General features: G+C 40.0%; 1 protein-coding gene across 2 annotated transcripts in view; it reads right to left on the reverse strand.

The window, feature by feature from the left end:
- RHBDL2 (rhomboid like 2) overlaps positions 1-20775 on the reverse strand; it is a 51562-nt gene that overhangs the window by 3281 nt on the left and 27506 nt on the right. For both annotated transcript variants that reach the window (XM_045190856.3, XM_024554859.4), the window contains exons 4-6: positions 18931-19043; positions 4645-4745; positions 2905-2965 (exon numbers count right to left, since the gene is read on the reverse strand). In XM_045190856.3, coding sequence (XP_045046791.2) covers positions 2905-2965; positions 4645-4745; positions 18931-19043 — 275 coding nt within the window. The remainder of the gene's footprint in view (positions 1-2904; positions 2966-4644; positions 4746-18930; positions 19044-20775) is intronic.

Raw genomic sequence — 20775 nt, forward strand, 5'->3', positions numbered from 1 at the left:
GGGAAAATAGCTTCAGGACCATGTGTTCTGGCTCCTTTCCCTTTCAATGCTCTATTGACATTGAAGTCACTGGACAAGAATTGAGGTCGAGGTCGAAGAAGTACTAGTATTAATTTCATTGTAAATGACTATTACACAACGTTCTGGCTAAATGTGGCTGTATGGTATTTTCAATCATTTGCATTTCCTGTTCCAGTGTAAATGACACACAGAGACGGGACCACAAAAGTATAAGAAAAACCCTGCCAGAGAATAGGGCTGACTGCTTGGAAACAGTTAGGCTGGTCTAGTCTTCAGGGTAGGAGGCCAACTCTCAGAAAGTCTTTGTAACTCTTAGCATGTCAGTTTCTCTGTTTCACTTCTCTTTTATCTTTCGACCCCCACCACAGCTCTGCCTGGCTCTGCTTCCTGTTGGAGTTGGCTTGTAAGTTGCTGCAGTCAATTTACAAGCAAACATGTTTTCCCACCTGAAAAGATGTCCTCATTCCAATAAACTGAATCATTATCCTCACTAAAACTTTGCACTCATTTTAAGAGAGTTGCCTTTATACAGATTTTTTTTTTTTGAAGGATGAAAATGTGAGATGTCCTTAACATTTTCCAAAGGGAAGCTCAGTTGCTTTGCCAGAAAACACATCCAACAAATAATGTTTAATGAAGGAAGATGCTTAAAGCCAATTGTCCTCCACAATTAAGAACAATTTTTACTATTAAAATACACACACACACAACACACCCTTTTCCCAAGGGAATGTGTTTAATATTAAAATGTTCTTGTATTAATCTACTGTGTGATTTAACTTTTCTAACTTTTAACAGTAGGTAAGTTAGGCCAAAAAACTTTTGGAAACAGTGTGTGCAGGGAAGTGGGCAAGGTTAACGTTGGCGTGTTACATTCTCTTTGTAGAATATAATAAAAGCACACATTCAGTGACTTTATCACTTACCTCAAGTGACGTAATGTTATATAAACTATATTTGGAGAAACCCTGGGCGTGAGCAACATTGGGTTTTTACTCCAACGCTGGAGAGTATTCAAGAAGAGTGTAAAAGCAATTTCCCCATCAAAGATTTAAGGCTTATTTTATAAAAGTCAGTCATAGTTACCCAAAAGAAGCAGATTGAAGAACCAGGTCATTTGTGTAACATTCTTCGGTCAAAGGACTTGTCCCTTGGTTCTAGTTGTGACTCTTAACAATTCAGCGGCACCTCAGTGACCCCCACGACTCTCCCCCGATTCCCCGCCTCGCTGTCCTGTCTGTGCTGACAACTTTCCTGCACCTTTTGGGTTTCTTCTGGAGAATGCGGCCCAGCACAAAATCATAAATTCACTTAAAACATTATGAGGTGTTTTTGTGATGACGTGTTGCAGTGTATTTAATGTGTGGCCCAAGACAACTCTTTTGCTCCCAGCGTGGCCCAGGTTGACACCAAAAGGTTGGACACCCCTGATGTAGAGTATGGTATAGACTATAAACAAGTCACACATCTCCTCTCAGGATCAAACATTACTTTTACAGTTAAACTGTTCATAAACTAAATTCAGTCACTTTTCTCAGAGGTGGTCGTCCCTGTTCCCACAGTGTATGTAACTGAACTCTTAATACCAATAAGCAGAATCATTTTCTCTTACCACGCAGACAGCCAAACTCTTAGGCTTTATCAAGTGTCATCTCTGTCTTGGCCCTCAAATCTGACCCACAGCCTGACCCCAACGTCTGCTCTATTCCCCACACCCTGTGAGCAGGTACAGCTTCAGCTGGATCAGCTCTGGAAACGCAAGTAACTGGCCCTGCTGTTGCTCTTGTTTGTGTGGATGAAAAAAGGGGGTTCTATAGAAAGTAACCTCTCACGGTGATTGATCACAAATTCCTAACTGGGCAGGTGTGGTGGGTAGGCAGTCATGCCCCAAGCCTGTAACTTCTTTAGTGAAAGGTTTTAAGCCAGCCCTGTCCATTGTTCTCACACCTTGAAATGTCTAAATACCCCTGGAAGGGGGTATTAACCCTCGAGAGAGCACATAATCTTGTTAACTGTCTTTTAATCCAGCCCCTGCCCTGCTTTCTCCAATCTTCCTTACTTTCCTCCTTAAATTCAAATGCATAAAAGAAGCTGCAAAACTATTTTCCAGAGCATTTGAAATCTTGCTCCCCAGCATGTGTCCAGTTTGGCTCAAAGAAACTCGTGAAAATTCTCTACAGGTCTGGGCATTCTTACGTCGACATTTTCTTCTACCTGTGCGGTCTGCCACCATCCAAACATCTACCCTGCCTTTCAGACCCAGCCAAAACCCCATCTCCTCTCCAGACTGAACACCCTTCCTAGAGTCTCTCCAGCCCGCAATGCTCTTCTGTAACTCTTGGAGCTGTCTGTCAGGAGCCATAGTAGTCCTCCTCTTAGCTCCCTGAACTTGCAGTTCTGCCCTCCACTCTCACTTTTAGTCCTCAGCTACTACTCCATGCTTACATCCTAGACCAGTTTTTTTAATCTGAAAATTTAGAAATTGAGGAAGGAAATAGATATCAGTGGTTTTCAAGCTTTCCCTTTTCAGAAAAAAAAAAAAATGACGTATAGAATCCAATGTATGATCAAGAAAAATCCAGTCTATAAAACAAATGAAGCTACTGTGGTGGAAGTGGACGGGGCCTAGAGTCTACTCTTCCAACTTCCCTCACTTAAGAGACTAAAAGCAAGAATACATTCCTGAGGCACCTCTAAGAACGGCCCACGAGGATCTGTGAACACCCCGCCATTTACCCATTTTTGCTTAGGGCTAAGGGAGCCGACAATTTTCTGACTCTAGGCTAGCAGTTGTCCTCCACGTTAGCGCATAGGAAATGTGAGAAGACCTGAAGGATGAACCCATAAAACTGAAGGTGCAAAATGTCCACGAAACCAACTTACTTATGAAGATGATGATCAGCAGTCTGACAACTCCGAAGGCAGGAATCATTTCTTGAAAATTCTTGCAAAGAGATAATAAAAATAAGATAAGCTCTCTTGGCAAATGAAACCTCAGCTGTGCTCTTCATCTTCTTTTTCACATAAAGTCCGAGTGTCCGACTTTAAACAAAGCAATGCAAAACAAAGCATCGGATTAACAGCCCGGTTTTCAAATGCATTTGGGAAGTACAACTCTGGTGCACTTTGGAGAACCAAACTGAAACATGACATTTAACTCCATGTATGGTATAAACTAGACACAATTTTATTGTCAGGAAATGATCTCAATATAAGTAACATAAAATCAACATGTAACATTAGATGGATGGTAGATAGATACGCTGTCGAACTGAGTCTGATGAAGTATTTTCAAGTTTTTACAGTTAGTGTTCATTTGATACTTCCTTATCCTCTTTCTGAGTAGGAGTTAGGAAAGAACTATTTTATTTGAGTACTACCTTATTTTTTTTAGATAATTTCAAAAAAATTTTTAAATGTTGGTCAGAAAAAGCACATCTCAGTCCAGCTCGCAGTAACCTCATGTGTTACAGAGAATGAAGTCAGAAAGATGTTGCCACTTTAATTTATTGAGTTACATATCCATTTCCTTTCAAGTTATTCACTCTCTTCCCAAGGAGTAAAGATGCTGGATGTTTATTCTAAATAAATTATTTTCAAACTGTTGTGACTATGACTCACCGTAAGAAATGATTTACATAACAATCCAGTACACTATAAATCAAACTAATTCTTACTACACACCATGCATACTGAAATTTTTTTCACTATTTTCTTTCTGCCTAAGTTTTCACATCCCTTAAACTGAGTTCATTACTACTAATGGAATGAAACCCAAAGATTGGAAAAAATTTTTCTAAATGACTTCCATTTTTGGAACAGTTTTATAATTGCTTCATATTTTTCATCTTACAGTATTTTCAGAGTAAAGATATATAAACACACATAAATAAGCTAGAAGTACTTTATATTTTAAAATATACCTACATGGTTAAAATGTTAAGAACTAGACAAGATTTTAACCTGTTTTAAAAAGAGGCTGACATTCTCAGTAAATCATTAAAATGTAAAATAGTATGCAAACTTTGCAGGATGATTTGGCATTAATATCTGCTTCTAGAGAGTTACCCTACAAAAAGATCACACAAATGCAAAAAGAGAAACGTAGAACATTCTTTACAGCATTATTTGTAAATGTGAAAAGCTGAAATCCCCACATTTTTTTCGGTGGCAGATGAAGTAGTCAGAATGCAGCTCTGCAGAAGGGGCTGGCGGTGGAGCACCTGAAAAGCTGGAGGGGGATCTCTGTGTCCTGACGTGGACAGACGGCCAGGGTGCTACTCTGCGCTAACATGCAGAACACTGCACGGGCACTTCTATGTCTGTAATACTGGTATCAGTAGGGTTTTGAATACAGAAAGAAGATCCGAAAGGATGTCTAGCAAACTGTTAACATACTCTATTGGGGATTTTGACTTTGTCTTTTTCAATTTAAAATTTTATTGAGTATTCATTAGTTTTGAGACCAGGGGAAAATAAAGATAAAATATGAAAAAAATTGGTGGTCAAAAGGAAGATGAATGCTCATTAAGTATTGATAAATGAAGATTCCCTAAACCAAACACCAGGTATTATTCCAAAAAAGCCCAAAAGGTGCATAGATTACATTCCCAAAGTTCTTACCACTAGAACATTCATGAAATAGCCGCCCATCAGAGCATAGACGCCTCCTGAAGCACCCACAAGGTACTTGAGTGGGTCAAAGATGGAGCTGGCAAGGGATCCTACAGAAATAAAACACAAATGATCAGACATGACTCACTGTAGGAATCATGGAAGATAAAACTTTCTAGTCTAAGGTAAAAGTTTGGGAAGTGGGGGCCATTATCATATTAACAAAGAACATGTTCACTTTGTCCCTTCCGTACTACGAAAGTATAGCTGTGTGGGCTGACTACCTCAACTTTTCTGTAACGTTGAATGTTCAACACGAAGACAGTACAACAGTGATAAAAACATGGACCCTGGAGCCAGAATTACCGACTGTGTGACTTGAGCAAGTTTCTAATGTCTATGTGCCTTACTTTCCCCACCTACAGAATGTGGATGTTAACAGAACTTACTTCAATAGGGTGTCAGGAGAAGTAAATGAGTTGATATGTGCATCATGCTTAGAACACTGCCTGACATTTATTATGTACTTGTTAGTTATTTTTTCAAAATATCCTACATGTTTAGCCCAAACTATCAAAACACCTGAGACATGCCAACATTTTATCTTATCTAATGGCTAGCTTTCTCATGGAGTCAGGATCTGGCCTCAGAATCCTTCTCAACAAACCATTCAATCAGATTCACCAAGCAAGATGAAATCTACTTGCTAACCGAAACTTAGAAAAAGGGGGGACTTCAAAACCACCTCTCTACAGTGCTTAGTTCTATCCTTTGGTCTCTCACTTTCAAGGCCCTCCATTCCTTAGGACACAGTACAGTACTACTTCATGCAAGACAGATCAAGTGTCTGACCTCGGGGATCTTACAAATGGATAAGCAAACAATCATAAAATGCAGAATATAACAACTGCGATTCTTAATGTAATAAATTTGCTATGGAAGCACCTAGAAAGGAATGACTTCCTCAGCAGAAAGGTGGAGGCCCTGCTACTCTGAGAAGGAGATGATAGCTTTTCGATTAAACGCTAAAGAATCTTTACATTTTGGACAGGGAAAACAAAGGAGAAGAAGGTATTCAGGATGTAGGGATGTGGAAAAGCAAAGACATAGAAACAAAGGTAACTGGACGACTGAAGATCAGTGATAAGTAGTTCAATGGGGTTAGAGCAGTGGTTCTCAACTTACAGACTAGGGTTAGCTAGGGTGGTTGCATCTAAATCATATAGGAAATTTATTTTTAAAATACATTTTAAATACAAATGTCCACTTCATGACGGAGTCCCAAGGATAAAATTCACCCCCACCCCATTTGAAATAGCTATAGCATTGAACAATATATGAAACAATGGCCTTCAAGATGTTGGACACCAGAGAACAAAGGACAGTCAACCCTGAGAGACACAGAAGAAATTAGATGAGCTTGTCTGATTGCCCAGCTTAGTGCTTCAGTGCATGGAAGGGGAACATAAGTAGGTCTCAGCAAACTTCTAAGTTGATGAAATAGAGTTTAGAGTCCAGAGCGACCTAGAGCTCAAAAGACAGCACCAGAAGACAGAGACCTGCATAGGAAGAGGACTCCTAAGAGAAGCGTGTGAGGAAGTTATCCAAACTAAGAAAAGAACCACCAGAAAGAAGTAGAGGGAAGAGTACCTCCTGTTCACACAGCACCAGAGAGGCTGAGTAACTTTCCAAACTAGAAAACATGATAAGCCAAAGGGCATTAAATACTGTACATAGAAGGTTCCTACACCAGTCGTGGGGAATAATTAGCACTAAACATGACTCAGAAACATAGTTTTACATGCCAAGTCTTACCAGAAAGGATCAAACTGCTTCTAAGTAACTAAGTTCCAGAACAAAAGGAATAGTTATAGGGATACAATACCCATCATCTGAAGGTAAAATGTATAGCCTCCAAACAAAAATTTTCAGACATGCAGAGAAGCAAGAAAATGTGACTCATAATCAAAAGAAAAAAATAAATTAAAACCTACCCAAACTGACACAGCCATTAGCCTTAGCAGTTAGGGCAATAATAATTACAACTATATTCTATACGTTAAGTAGGATGTGTAAGATATGAAATAACTCATATGAAACATCTGAAGATTAAAACTGCATGTCTAAGATGAAAAAATAAATGTGAGATTTTGGGCAGAATAGACATTCCAGAATAAAAGATTAGTGAACGTGAAGACATGGCAATAAAACTATCTAAAATGAAACACAGAGAAGAATATTCTTAAAAATACATATGGTATCAATGAGCTGTGGGTCAATTTCAGGCAGCCTAATAAATGCATAATTGGAGTCCCCAAAAGAGAAGAGAGAAGGCAGGTACATCAAAAAATATTTGAAGAAATTATGGCCAAATTATTCCTGAGTTTTATGAAAACTATAAACCCACATATCCAAGAAGCTCAAAAACACCCCAATCACAAGAAACATGAAGAAAACCACACTGAAGTACAACAAAATCGCATGTCTCAAAACCAATGAAAATCTACCAAATAGCCAGAGTAAAAATACATGTTTGGAGCATTTCTGATCAAGATTCAGGCATAGGTAAACATGCTTTGCCTCCTCACACAACTACAGAAAAAATTACATCTAGACTATAAAACAAATAACACCCTGAACCATCAGAAAATCAAGGCATATGGAAGTCCACTAACCAAAGATTTAAAGAAGATTCGTCCAGATGTGTAGGAGGGGCAGAGATGCAGCGAGAGGTCGAGAGGTGCAGAGAGGCACAGAGTGGTGGGTATGGGGTAGAGAGAGTGGCAGGAGTGGTGTGGAGAGGTGGCGGAACAGGGAGGTGTACATTCACTTGTGGTGGGTAAAAATTGGGAGCAAGAGAATCCCATCTCCAAACCAGACCACCCAGCAGCCCAGGGCTCCAGTGCCAAGAAGATAAATCCCCATAACTTCTGGCTGTAAAAATCAATAGGGGTTGGTGCAGCAGAAGAAACTGCCAGACTATCAGGAGACTCATCTAAAAGGGCCTGCATGGACTTAGAACTTACACAGACCCACCCCCTCAGGGATTCAGCACCAGGACAACAACTGGACACAAGTGGCATACAGAAAGAAAGTGGGGAGACTGGAAACAGGGTGAGCACTGGGAGACACCTTCCTCACAGGCAAATCTCCATAAGCCAGGCAGCAGCATTGTCCCCTCTCGAAGCCCTTCCCCCACACAGAGCCACAAAGCACTGAAATGGGTTGTCCTACCCTAGTGATCACCTAAGGCTCTGCCCCACACAATTTACAGTTTTGCTCTTCTGCAAAAGGCCATGGTCCTAAGACAAGGAGTCAAAGCTGCTCTATCTAATACACAGAAACAAACACAGGGAGGCTGCTAAATTGAGGAGACAAAGAAATATGGCCCAACTGAAAGGAAAGAACAAAACTCCAGAAAAAGAATTAAAGGAAACAGAGAAAACCAACCTATAAGATGCAGAATTCAAAACATCTGGTTATCAGGATGCTCAAAGAACTCATTGAGTAAGGCATAAAAGAGACCCATGCAGAAATGAAGGTTACATTAAGTGAAATAAAGAAAAATCTACAGGAAACTAACAGTGGAGGTTATGAAACTGAGTATCAAATTAACAATTTGGAACATAAGGAAGAAAAAAGCATTCAATCAGAACAGCAAGAAGAAAAAAGAATCCAAAAATAAGGACAGTATAAGGTGCCTCTGGGACATCTCCAAACGTAGCAACATCCAAATCATACTAATGTCAGAAGGAGAAGAGAAAGAGCAAGAAATTGAAAACTTACTTGAAAAAATAATGAAAGAAAATTTCCTTAATTTGGTGAAGGAACTAGACATACAAATCCAGGAAGCACAGAGAGTTCCAAAGTTGGGTCCAAAGAGGACCACACCAAGACATCATAATTAAAATACCAAACGTTAAAGATAAAGAAAGAATCTCACAAGCTGCCAAAGAAAAGTAGAGAGTTACCTGCAAAGGAGTTTCCATAAGACTGTCATCTGATTTCTCAAAGGACACTTGCCAGGCTAGAAAGGACTTCCAAGAAGTACTCAAAGTGATGAAAAGCAAGGACCTACAACCTAGATTACTCTATCCAGCAAAGCCAACATAGAATGGAAGGCAGATAGAAGAGCAGATAAAGTGCTTCTGAAACAAGGTAAAGCTAAAGGAATTCACCATTACCAAGCTGTTATTACATGAATGTTAAAGGGACTTATTTAAGAAAAAGATCAAAACTATGAACATTAAAATGGTGACAAATTCACAACCATCAACAACTAAATCTAAAAGAAAGAAAAACTAAGTAAACAACCAGAACAGGAACCGAATCAAAGATATGGAGATCATTAGAGGGTTATCAGCTGGGAGATGGAAGGGGGGGAATAGGGGAAAAGGTTAGGGGATTAAGAAGCATAATGGCAGGTACAAAACAGGGGATGTTAAGAATAGTATAGGAAATAGAGAAGCCAAAGAACTTATATGCACGACCCATGGACATGAACTAAGTGGGGGATTGTGGGAGGGAATGGGGGTACCAGGTGGAGGGGGACCAAGTGGGAAAATTTGGGACAAGTGTAATAGCATAATCAATAAAATATACTTAAAAATAAAAATAGAAAAACCAAAAACCCATTAGACCTTTTTTGTAGAAATTGACAGGTTGATTCTAAAATTGATATGGAAATACAAAGGACTTAGAATAGCTAAAACAACTGGAAAAGAGTAAAGTTGGAATGCTAGCACTTCCTGATTTCAAGATTTATTAGAAAACTACATCAATCAAAACGGTATGGTACAGTGTAAACATACACAGATATATGAGTGGAACACATGGGACAGAGGTAGACAAATGCATATACAGAGTCTGGCAGAAGTGAGGCCTGCTTGAGTGTGGTTGGTAGGGTAATGATATGGGTATAATAATTTATGGTTTTAATTTGAACATTTCACCTAAAATGTCATATGGTGTGCTTTGGTGTGATATTTTTATGTTACATGCTTATGATTTTGTAATAAAAAATGGGCATCATTTGTGCTGGACCCTGTATACAGACAAGTGATTTCAACTAGATGCAAAAGCAATTCAGTGAAGAAAATATTATCTTCTGAACAAAGAACGCTGGAACAATGAGATATCCACATGCAAAAACAAATGACACTTCAATACATACCTTGTACCATGTATAAAAATGGATCATAGCCCCCTATGTAAAGCTTAAAATTATAAAACATCTAGAACAAAACACAGGAGAAAAATCTTTGTGACCTTAGGCTTGACAAAATTTCTTAGATATGACACTAAAACCCCATTCCCAAATACTAAAAACTGATAAATTATACTTAATCAAAATTTAAAACTTCTGCCCTTCAAAGGATACTATCAATGTGGAGAGACTGAAAAGACAAACAATAACTAGGAGGAAATATTTGCAAGTTCTTTACCTAAAGGACTTATAATCAGAATATATAGTAGATTCTATTATATAATAAGGAATATAATCCCATTTTTAAATGGGCAAAAGATTTAAATAGATACCTTACCAGAGAAGATATATGGATAGCAAATGAGCACGTGAAAAGATATTGCCCTGGCTGGTGTAGCGCAGTGGATTGAGCGCAGGCCTGCGAACCAAGGGGTCGCCGGTTCAATTCCCAGTGTGGGCACGTGCCTGGGTTGCAGGCCAGGTCCCCAGTTGGGGTCCCCAGTTGAGGGGCAACCACAGGTGATGTTTCTCTCCCTCTCTTTCTCCTTCCCTTCCCCTCTCTCTAAAAAACAAATAAGTAAAATCTTTTTAAAAAAGATATTTATCATCAATAATCATGAGGAAATTCAAATTAAAACCCAATGAGATACTATTATATACCCAACAGATTGACAGTATCAGGTGTTGATGAGGATGTGGAAGAACTAGAGCTTATGGTGGACATGTAAATGGTACCACTTTGTACCAAATGACCAACCAGTTCCATTTGTAGGTTATATACCTACCAAGAGATACACATGAAAACTTCTACACAAATATTCAAAGCAGTATCATTCATAACAGGCAAAAAGTGAAAACCACCCACATGTCCGTCAATTGATGAATGGATAAAGAAAATGTGGTACAGCCATACAATGGAATACTGCCCAGTGATAAAAAGGAATGAAGCACAAGATGCATGATACGACATGGATGAATGATGAAAATATTATACTCAGTAAAAAAGACCACATATTGTATGATTCCATTTGTGTAAAATGTACAGAATGGGCAAATTTAAAGAGACAGGAAGTAGATTAGTGGTTGCCTATGGCTGGAGATTGAGTGTAAGGTAAAGAGCACAGTGTGACTGCTAATTGGTCCAGGGTTTCTTTGGGGGACAAAATTGTAAAATTAGATTATGATGATAGGTGCATAACCCTATGAGTTAACTATAAAAAACATTTAATTATATACTTTAAATGGGTGGATTAAATGATGGATTATATCTCAGTAAAACTATTTTAAAAGTTTGGCAGTTTCTTAAAAGTTAACCACACCCTGTGAAAGGATCCAGCCATCCCATTCCTCAGTATTTACCCAAGAGAAATTAAAACACTTGTCTACACAAAGACTTATACACAAGCGTTCATAGCAGCTTCATTTGTAATAGCCCCATACTGGAAACAACCCAAGTGTCTGTCAACAGGAGAATGGATAAACAAATGGTGGGACATCCACACAATGAAATAAAAAGCAGCCAGCTAGTGAGGTACACAACAAGGGTGAATCTCAAAATAATCACGCTGAGTGATGAAGTCAGACAAAAAAGACCACATACTATAAGATTCCATTTCTATAAACTAAAAAGTACAGAACCAGAGGAAGTAGGAGAATGGCAGGAAGAGGCAAGAGGAGGATGGGATTTCCAAGAGGCGCAAGTAAACTTTGGGGGGAGTGACAGATATATTCATTATCTTGATTGTGGTGATAGTTTTGTGGTTATAAACTCATATGAAAACTTATCAAATAGCACCCTTTAAATGTGTGCAGTTTATTGTTATGTCAGTTATGCATCACTGAACAGAAAAACACATGGACCCCAGGGCCATATCCCCAGAGATTCTGATTCGGTAGATTTGGGTAGGTTCTGGATAGCTTCAGTTGTAACCAGCTCTCCAGGTGATTATGGTGATCAGTCTGGTTGTTGGGGGTGGGGAAGACCAGGGCTGGAGTGCAAAAAAGGCAAAGCAAAAAAGACAACAGGCAAGAGGAAACTTTTGGAGGTGGTGGGTATGTATATGGCAAAGATTGTGGAGATGGGTTCATGGGTATATACTCATCTCCAAATTCATCAAGTCGTATACATTAAATATGTACTAATTTTTTAAATATATTTTATTGATTATGCTACTATAGTTGTCCCAATTTTCCCTCTTGGCCCCTCTCCACCTGGTACCCCCATTCCCTCCCACAGTCCCTTCACTTAATTCATATTCATGGGTTGTGTGTATAAGTTCTTTAGCTTCACATTTCCTATACTATTCTTAACCCCCCCCATCTATTTTGTACCTACCATTATGCTTCTTATTCCTGCACCTTTTCCTCATTCTTCCCCTCCAACCCCAACTGATAACCCTCCAAGTGATCTCCATATCTATGATTCTGTTCCTGTTCTGGTTGTTTGCTGGTTTGGGTTTTTAGATTCAGTTGTGAATTTGTTGCTATTTTAATGTTCATAGTTTTTGTCTTCTTTTTCTAAAATAAGTCCCATTAACATTTCATATAATAATGACTTGGTAATGATGCACTCCTTTAGCTTTACCTTGTCTCAGAAGCACTTTATCTGTCCTTCAATTCTAAGTGATAGCTTTGCTGGATAGAGTAATCTAGGTTGTAGGTCCATGCTTTTCATCACTTTGAATACTTCTTGGAAGTCCTTTCTAGCCTGCCAAGTGTCCTTTGAGAAATCAGATGACAGTCTATGGAAACTCCTTTGTAGGTAACTCTCTGCTTTTCCTTGCTGCTTTTAAGATTCTTTCTTTATCTATAACGTTTGGCATTTTGATTATGTCTTGGTGTGGTCCTCTTTGGACCCAACTTGTTCAGAACTCTCTGTGCTTCCTGGACTTGTATGTCTAGTTCCTTCACCAAATTAAGGAAGTTTTCTTTCATTCTTTTCTGAAGTAAGTTTTCAATTTCTTGCTCTTTCTCTTCTCCTTCTGGCATCACTATGATTAGGATGTTGGCATATTTAGAGATGTCCCAGGGGTTCCTAAGCCTGTCCTCATTTTTTTTTTGAATTGTTGTTTCTTCTTTCTGTTCTGGTTGAATTTTTATTTCTCCCTTATGTTCCAAATTGTTGATTTGAATCCTGGTTTCCTTCCCTCTGCTGTTAGTTTCCTGTAGATTTTTCTTTATTTCACTCAATATAACCTTCATTTCTTTCTTATGTTTTTGTCATACTCAGTGAGTTCTCTGAGCATCCTGATCACCAGCATTTTGAACTCTGCATCTGAGAGGTTGGTTATCTCAGTTTCATTTAGTTCTCTTTTGGGGTTTTGTTCCATTCTTTCAGTTGGGCCATATTTCTTTGTCTCCTCAATTTGGCAGCCTCTGTGTGTTTGTTTCTGTGTATTAGTTAGAGCTAGTTATAATCCCTGTCTTAGTAATGTGGCCTATTACAGAAAAGGCACCTGTAAATTGTGTGGGGTGGAGCCTTAGTTAATTGCCAGTGGGGGCAACCTGCTTTACTATTGCGGCTGGAGGGGGGGGCCTTGGAGAGGGGACAATGAAGCTACCTAGCTTCTGGAGGTCTCCCCAGCACTTGCCCCATTTCCAGTCACTTCACCTACTTCCCTTATGTGACTGACACCCTTCCATCTGCTCCCCTGATGATGAAACCCAGAGCGGGTGGGTTTGTATATGTGCTAAGTCTGTGTGGACCTTTTAAGCAGCTAAAATCCAGCAGTTCTTCTGCTGCCCCTTGCAGGCCCTTTAAGCAGGGAAAATCAGGCAGTTTCTTCCACCACTCCAACCCCCACTGGTTTTTCAGCCAGAAGTAAGGGGGATTTATCTTCCTGGTGCTAGAACCCTGGGCTGTGTGGTCTGGCCTGAGGCTAAAATAGCTCACTCCCAAGATATCCCTCCCAATTTTTACCCACTATACGTGAACGTGGGATCCTCAGTTCCACTGCCCACACTCTCTCTCCATGCCACGCCCTCTCTCCGCCCATCTCTGTGACTCCACTCCTCCTACCTGTTTGGATGAATGTGGCTTCTTTAAATCTTTGGTTGTTGGATTCCCATACAGCTCCATTTCCTGACAGTTCTGGGTGTTATTTGTTTTGAGACCCAGTTGTAATTCTTTCTATGGTTGTGCCAGGAGGTGATGAGTGTCTACCTATGCCTCCTTCTCCTCCAGAAGTCCAGTACTGATTTTTGTTTGTCAGTCATACATCAATAAAAAGATTTTTTAAAAATCAAGTCTTTCTCTAACCTGTTCATATATAATTTATTTTTTGAATATTAGTAAAGAAGTTTATTCTTCAAAAAAGAAGAGGAAGAATAAGCAGGGGGAATGGGGAGGAAGGAGGAGCAGGGTGGGGGGTCAATAGGGAGAGGGGGAGTGAGGGGGAGGAATGGAGGAGAGAAAATAAAGGCAACAGGCCCAGTCAATGAAGGGTAATGAAAAGCAATCTTGGACATTTCAACTTTCTCCTGGCCACTGAAAAAGGCCCAGGAATGTTATAATATGACCTAAGCTGTGTTTGAGGAAGGTGACCCAGGCAGCAGTGTGAAAGATAGCCCAGGACAGGGAAAAGATCGCTACCAAAAAGCTATTGCAAAAAATAGGCAAGGACCTGAACAGGTTATTCCTGTTTTCTCTTACTCTGAAATTGGGGCAGAGCTGATTCCGCAGGTTGGAATCAAGCTGTGGGCGAAGGGAGTGTACATGCTGGAGCCAGGCAGGGCCTGAGCATCACAAAAGGTCAGGACAAAGGTGTGTGCAGGAATAGAAGTAGAAGTTGGAAGAACAGCATCCACAAAAGTAGGAAGGAAGGTGCAGGGGAGCTGCCACTAAACCTTGCCAAGTCTATCTCATGACTGCTTGCCACTCTCCATCCCACTGTTCTAGGAGGCTGGTAAAATTTTGATTGGCAAAAAAATGTCAAGCATTGTCATGGATCAGATTGTGATGTGTGGAAGTCCTGACCCCAACACCTCAGAATGCGACCTTGTTTAGAAATAGAATTCTTGCGGATGTGATTACATACAAGTGAGGTCATATTGGAGTATGGTGGGGCCCTAAACCGATATGACTGTGTCCTTCTAAGAGGAGACAGGAATACATGAAGGAAGAATGCCACACAAATGGAGGCAGAGATTGAAGTGCTGCCGCTACAAGGCAAGGACTGCTGAGGACCCATGGCCACCACCAGAGGCTAAGGAGAGGGAAGGAAGGATGCTCCCCCACAGACAGCGAGGAGGGAGCATGGCCATGTTGACGCTAGGTTTCAGACTTCTACTCCAGAACTGAGAGGCAATGCAGTTCTGTTTTGCTATGCATGTGTATAGGAGACAGGGGCGTTTGGAAAACCTCTGTACCTTCCTCTCAATTTTCCTAGAACAGCTCTCTAAAAAATGTCTTTAATTAAAAGAAAAAAACAACCTTTCAATGAACAGCATTATTAAATAAGTTTCCCTACTGTTTCAAATCCTGGTTAAATTTCATGACAGAAATACAGATACTATAGCCCCCCACCCGCCTTATCTGTGGTTTCACTTTCCACAGTTTCGGTTACCTGTGGCCAGCTGCAGTCCTAAAATATTAAATGGAAAATTCCAGAAGCAAACAATTCTTAAGTTTTAAATTGAGTGCCATTCAGAGTATCGTAATAAAATCTCACGCCATCCTGTTCCATCCAGCCCAGGACATGAATCATCCCTTTGTCCAGCATATCCCTACACAATATGACATGTCAAGGGACCACAGTGTCATAACTTTTATTATAGTACATGATTATAATTGTTCTAGTTCGTTCTTAGCTATTGTTGTTAATATCTTACTGTGCCTAATTTATAAATTAAGCTATCATAGGTATGTACGTAAAGAGAAAACAGTGTCTACGTGTGTGCATGTATATATACACACATGTGTATGTGTATATATATGTGTGTGTGTATATATATGTGTGTGTGTATATATACAGACACACACACATATACTGGTTTTGGTACTATCCACTGTTTCAGGAATCCATTGGGGGTCTTGGAACATATCCCCTATGGATATGGGGGGACTACTGCACACTTTTAAATGTGGTTATTTTTCTTTTTTCTTTTTTTTAAAGATTTATTTTATTTTTAGAGAGAGGGGAAGGGAGGGAGAAAGAGAGGGAGAGAAACATCAATGTGTGGTTGCCTCTCACGAGAACCCTACTGGGGACCTGGCCCACAACCCAGGCACATGCCCTGACTGGGAATCGAACCAGCGACCCTTAGGTTTGCAAGCCGTTGCTCAATCCACTGAGCCACACCAGCCTAAATTTGGCTAGATTTGGTTAATTTTCTATAGAAGTTTTCTTTTAATCACTGTCATAGCCAAAATACAAAATTTTTAAAATGATGTTTAATTTAAAATGGAAGAATTGCATCATTGGCTGAGCTTACTCCAATTATGCAAAAATCTTGTTGTATTGCAATAATTTTGGCTATTCATTCTCACCTTTCCTAATGTCAATCATTAGTTCTTGCAAACTAATCAGAAAGTGTTTCCATAAATAAATTTAAAATGCACTAAAACTGTTCACTGAGAAATTTTAAAACATTAGGAAATTGTTTCCCAGCTTTTTAATGTGAACTTATAAGAGTTGTTACATCATTTTCAGAAGCAAAATCAAATAAACATGAAAAGATTTCCAATAACTGGTTTTCAAAATACCCTTTTCATAGCAAGAGTATTTTTGGAAAAGTAGTTACATTCTTATTCCTTAGAGGGAAGAATGATATTATGTCCTCAAAGGGACACATTTTGTGTTTGTTTTCAACATCTGTTAGATAGCTTACTATGAAAAGTCCTTTTGTTGTCACAGAAAAAAAAAAGCCAGAACTTTAGATACCCATCTTTTTTCAAAAGTAAAATGCATAAACTATTTTTTAAAAATTTTTAAATTGGCTAACAATGAGAGGAATCACTCTGATTTCAAGACTTGTGTGGCGGCAGTGGTTGTGACTGTGTGGAGGGACAGACACCTCGACCGTGGAACAAAAAGGAGAACCCAGAAATGGTCTCACAACGACAGCCAGCTGATTCGTGACAAAGGTGCCGGAGCTATTCAATGACAGAAGATTGGCCTTTCCCACAGATTGTTCTGGAGGAATTGGACATCCATGGCGAATAAGCAAACAAAGAGAACCTCAATGTAAACCTCACACCTCATATAAAAATTAACCAGCTCAAATGGAGCACATATTTAAAGGTAAAACATAAAACTATAACTATAGAAGATAACATAGGAGAAAATATTTAAGACCTAGGGCTCAGTGCAGAGTTCTTAGACAAAGCACCATTCATTAAATAAAAACATGATAAACTGGACTTCATCAAAATTAAAACTTTTGCTTTGTGAAAGACCTTGTTAAGACAATGAAAAGACAAGTTATAGACTGAGAGAAAATATCTATAAACTACACATTCAGCAAAGGACTAGGATCTAGAATATATAAAGAAGTCTAAAAATTCAACAGGAAAAATATGTCTAATTATGAAACGGGCAAACACTTGAACAGAGAGTTTGTCTAATGAGGAGATATGGATGGCAAATAAGTATGTGAAAAGAAGTTCAACATCAGTAGCCACTTAGGGAAATGCTAATTAAGACCGTGATGAGGTATCACTACCAACTTCGGAGCAGCACAACTAAAATAAAAGCTAGTGACAACCCCGAATGCTGGTAAGAATGTGGACAACTGAATCCCTTCTACAATACTGGGAGGAATTTAAAATGAAGTAGCCATTCTGGAAAACATCTGGCTGGTTCCTGGAAAACGAAATATGCAACCGCCATGCAGCCCCGCACCTGCGCTCTCGGACATTCACCCTAGAGAAATGAAAACTCATGCTCACAGAAGTCTGCACTGAGGTTCACAAAAACCTGCACACGAACGTCTATAGCAGTTTATCTGTAATAGCCAAACTGGAAACAACCCAGATATCCTCCAGTGACTGAAGGGCGGATGGTACATCCATACCATGGACTACTACTCAGCAATGAAAATGAATGAACTATTAATACAAGCAACAACCCACATAATCTCCAGAGAATTATGCTGAGTGGAGAAGACCAACCCCAAAATGCTGTCTGCCTTATTCTTCCATTTATAGAACATTCGTGAAGTGAGCAAATTATACAGGGGTGAGCAAAAGTTGTGAGTACATAAAATAGTTTATTCATGTACTATCAGTTATTAATTATTGTATTATTTATTTGTATTACCACTACAAACCTACTTTTGCCCACCCCTGTAGTAACAGAAAGCAGATTACTGGTGCCGGGGGTAAAGGAGGGTGTCGGGATGGGAGGGGAGAGAGTACAGCTTGGGGGTTGGAAACATCGTCTACCTGACTCTCCCAGTGTGAGTATCCTGGTGGTGGTACCGGAGTAGTTTTGCCCGCTGTTACCATTGGGAGTAGCTGGTTGAAGGGTACAGGAGACCTCTAGGTATTTATTTCTCACAACTAAAGTGTAAACCTAGAACTATCTCAAACTAAAAACTTTACTTTTTAAAAAATGTTTCCAGCAAATAACGGATGAGTAGGAGTTCCAGCATTCTCTGCCCACACCGTAATGAATCACCTTAGGCACAGGGGTTAGAGAGCACTGCTGGGCACTGCCAGCGCCGACTCAGTCGTTAGGCCCCTTTAAGGATTCTCTGCACTCTTTCGAAGTTACCTTTCCTAAATGCAAATTTGATCGTGTTACTTCCCAAAATCTTTCCTCTGACATGTAAGGGCCTTCACGATCTGGCTTTCGGCCCTTCCCCAGTGAGCGCACCTGGGCACAAACCACTCGCAGTTTTCAATTGTGTAAGACCCTGTGCGACTCCGCAGTCCCCGGGGATAGTCACAGTGACGTATTTCTACATGCCACCTCATCTCCAGTGCCTCTAACTAACTTATCTCCAGCGCTTATCAGGTTTCCTAGCACATATTAGGGGTGCAACATCTTAAATAAGAAGCCCATTATCAAAGTTCATTACCTTTGTTTGGTTTATAGCCTCCTAAGAGCCCAAAGGTGTTGGTTTTGTGTTTTCCTCACAACACTAACCTGCAATCACTCCTGCCAGGTACACCAGCCCCACTCGGAGGCCTTTGTGGACCATTTCCAAGGGAACACCCAAAATGAGCTGCATAGCCAGATTCCCCAAGATGTGCTGAATTCTGCAGAGACAAACACATTTGCCAAATGTTAGGGCTGATCCAGGCAGTCATTTCCTCGGGAGAGTAATAGGCATCGAGGTGTTATTTCTAGGTATGGACTTGCTTAACTCAAGTTCCATTTTCTAATTTTTTTAGCAGGTGAAAGAGCATTTTAGAAGTATACATTTATGTTATAAGTTCTGTTTTATAACAACTACCGATGCAACATCAGAGAGCAATGAGGCTGGCCTAAGGAACATAAACTTGAAGTTAGGTTCAGATGACAATTGGCAACTTCTGTCAGCTTCGGCATCTGAGTTTGTTAAGGTTGCACAGTATTTAGAAAATCCTAATTCACTCAGATTGAGTCTAAATTTCAATAGGTTTCTAAACAACTTGTCCAGCTGTCTCAGAATGTTCTTTAATAAAACAGATGGCAAGAGGAATCTCATTCCCAGTTTTACATTTGAAAGTTTTTTTAAAAAGCTTACGAGAATGGAAAGATAAGTTTACCTAGTAACACTAGCTAAAGTTGGTACCCCCCCATGCACTACAATTTGGCATGTAACATATTTGAGTATAGGTGTTTTTATTATAGTTCTTAAATAGGTAAAAGTACTTTGAAATAAAAGTCATTGTTTTGCTTGTCAAACCCCACAAGTATCTCTGGAGAATCTCTGGGTGTAGTTTGGTAAATTCCCACATTAGAGCAGCCCTCAATTTAGTTGCTATGCAGCACAATGCTGGTTTGTTTGTTTTTAGGTTCTAGGTTGAAGATTCTAGGTTAAACCAAAAAGTTAAAAACCAAAATAGGTGTTGGACCTTCCCCAAAGTGCACCAGCTTTCATATTAGATCTAGGGGTTGTGTTTTATATTACAATTTACTTAACAAATACCAGCAGACCACTGGGGCAGTTCTCAGGGCGCACCTGCAGCACAGAGGGCTTACCTCTGTGGCCCACGCACACCCAGCCACACTCACTGTCCGAGCCGTCTTCAAAGACATACTAGAGGTAACATGATTCAGTGCAGAATTCTCTAGCAAGGACAGTTACACTTGGCTTCTGCAGACCTCAGGCATAAAGGGCATTTGGAAATATGTGCACTTTGTGAATCCGAACAACGATGTCAAAGAAAGCCATCTCATCCTGTCCTCTGGCAACAGCTGGGAGACGAGATGACTAACAGCCCAACAAATCAACCCAAACTCTCTTCCTTCTGCTCAACATCAAGAGTAAAGGTGGCAGAAAGGTGAGATCCTGTCATATTGTCAAAACAGAAATATTAATTTTTTTATTCCAAATTTTATCCACGCTGCAAGGGTCCACCTGGAATCCATGTCATTTGTGAAGCTATCCCCATTCTGATCTTGCCCTCTTTCGGTTTGTATTGCTGTAGCTTTTCCAACACCCGTTTCCCATCCCTTCCTTTTCTCCTCCAGTGAGGCTGGAAGAGCTAATGTTGACTTTCCCAGCCTCTCTTAGGCAGGGACACATAGTCTGGCCAGTGAGATGCAGGTAAAAGCAGCACTGCCAGGAGACTGAAGAGTGCTTCTGTCTTGACAAAAGGGACGATGTCACCAGGACCTGGAATTACCTCTTCCCCCTTCCCGCTTTGGATTCGGAGCTACAGCAGTGAACTTGCAACCATGAGAGAAAGGCTAAGGAAAAAGCAGAGGTGCCAGCACAGAACCAAGGGTCCTGGCTTCATTAAACTGATGAACCAACCACCTACCTCTGGGCTCCTTATATGG

This window comes from Desmodus rotundus, chromosome 3, assembly GCF_022682495.2.
Source record: "Desmodus rotundus isolate HL8 chromosome 3, HLdesRot8A.1, whole genome shotgun sequence".
Classification (NCBI taxonomy): Eukaryota; Metazoa; Chordata; class Mammalia; order Chiroptera; family Phyllostomidae; genus Desmodus; species Desmodus rotundus.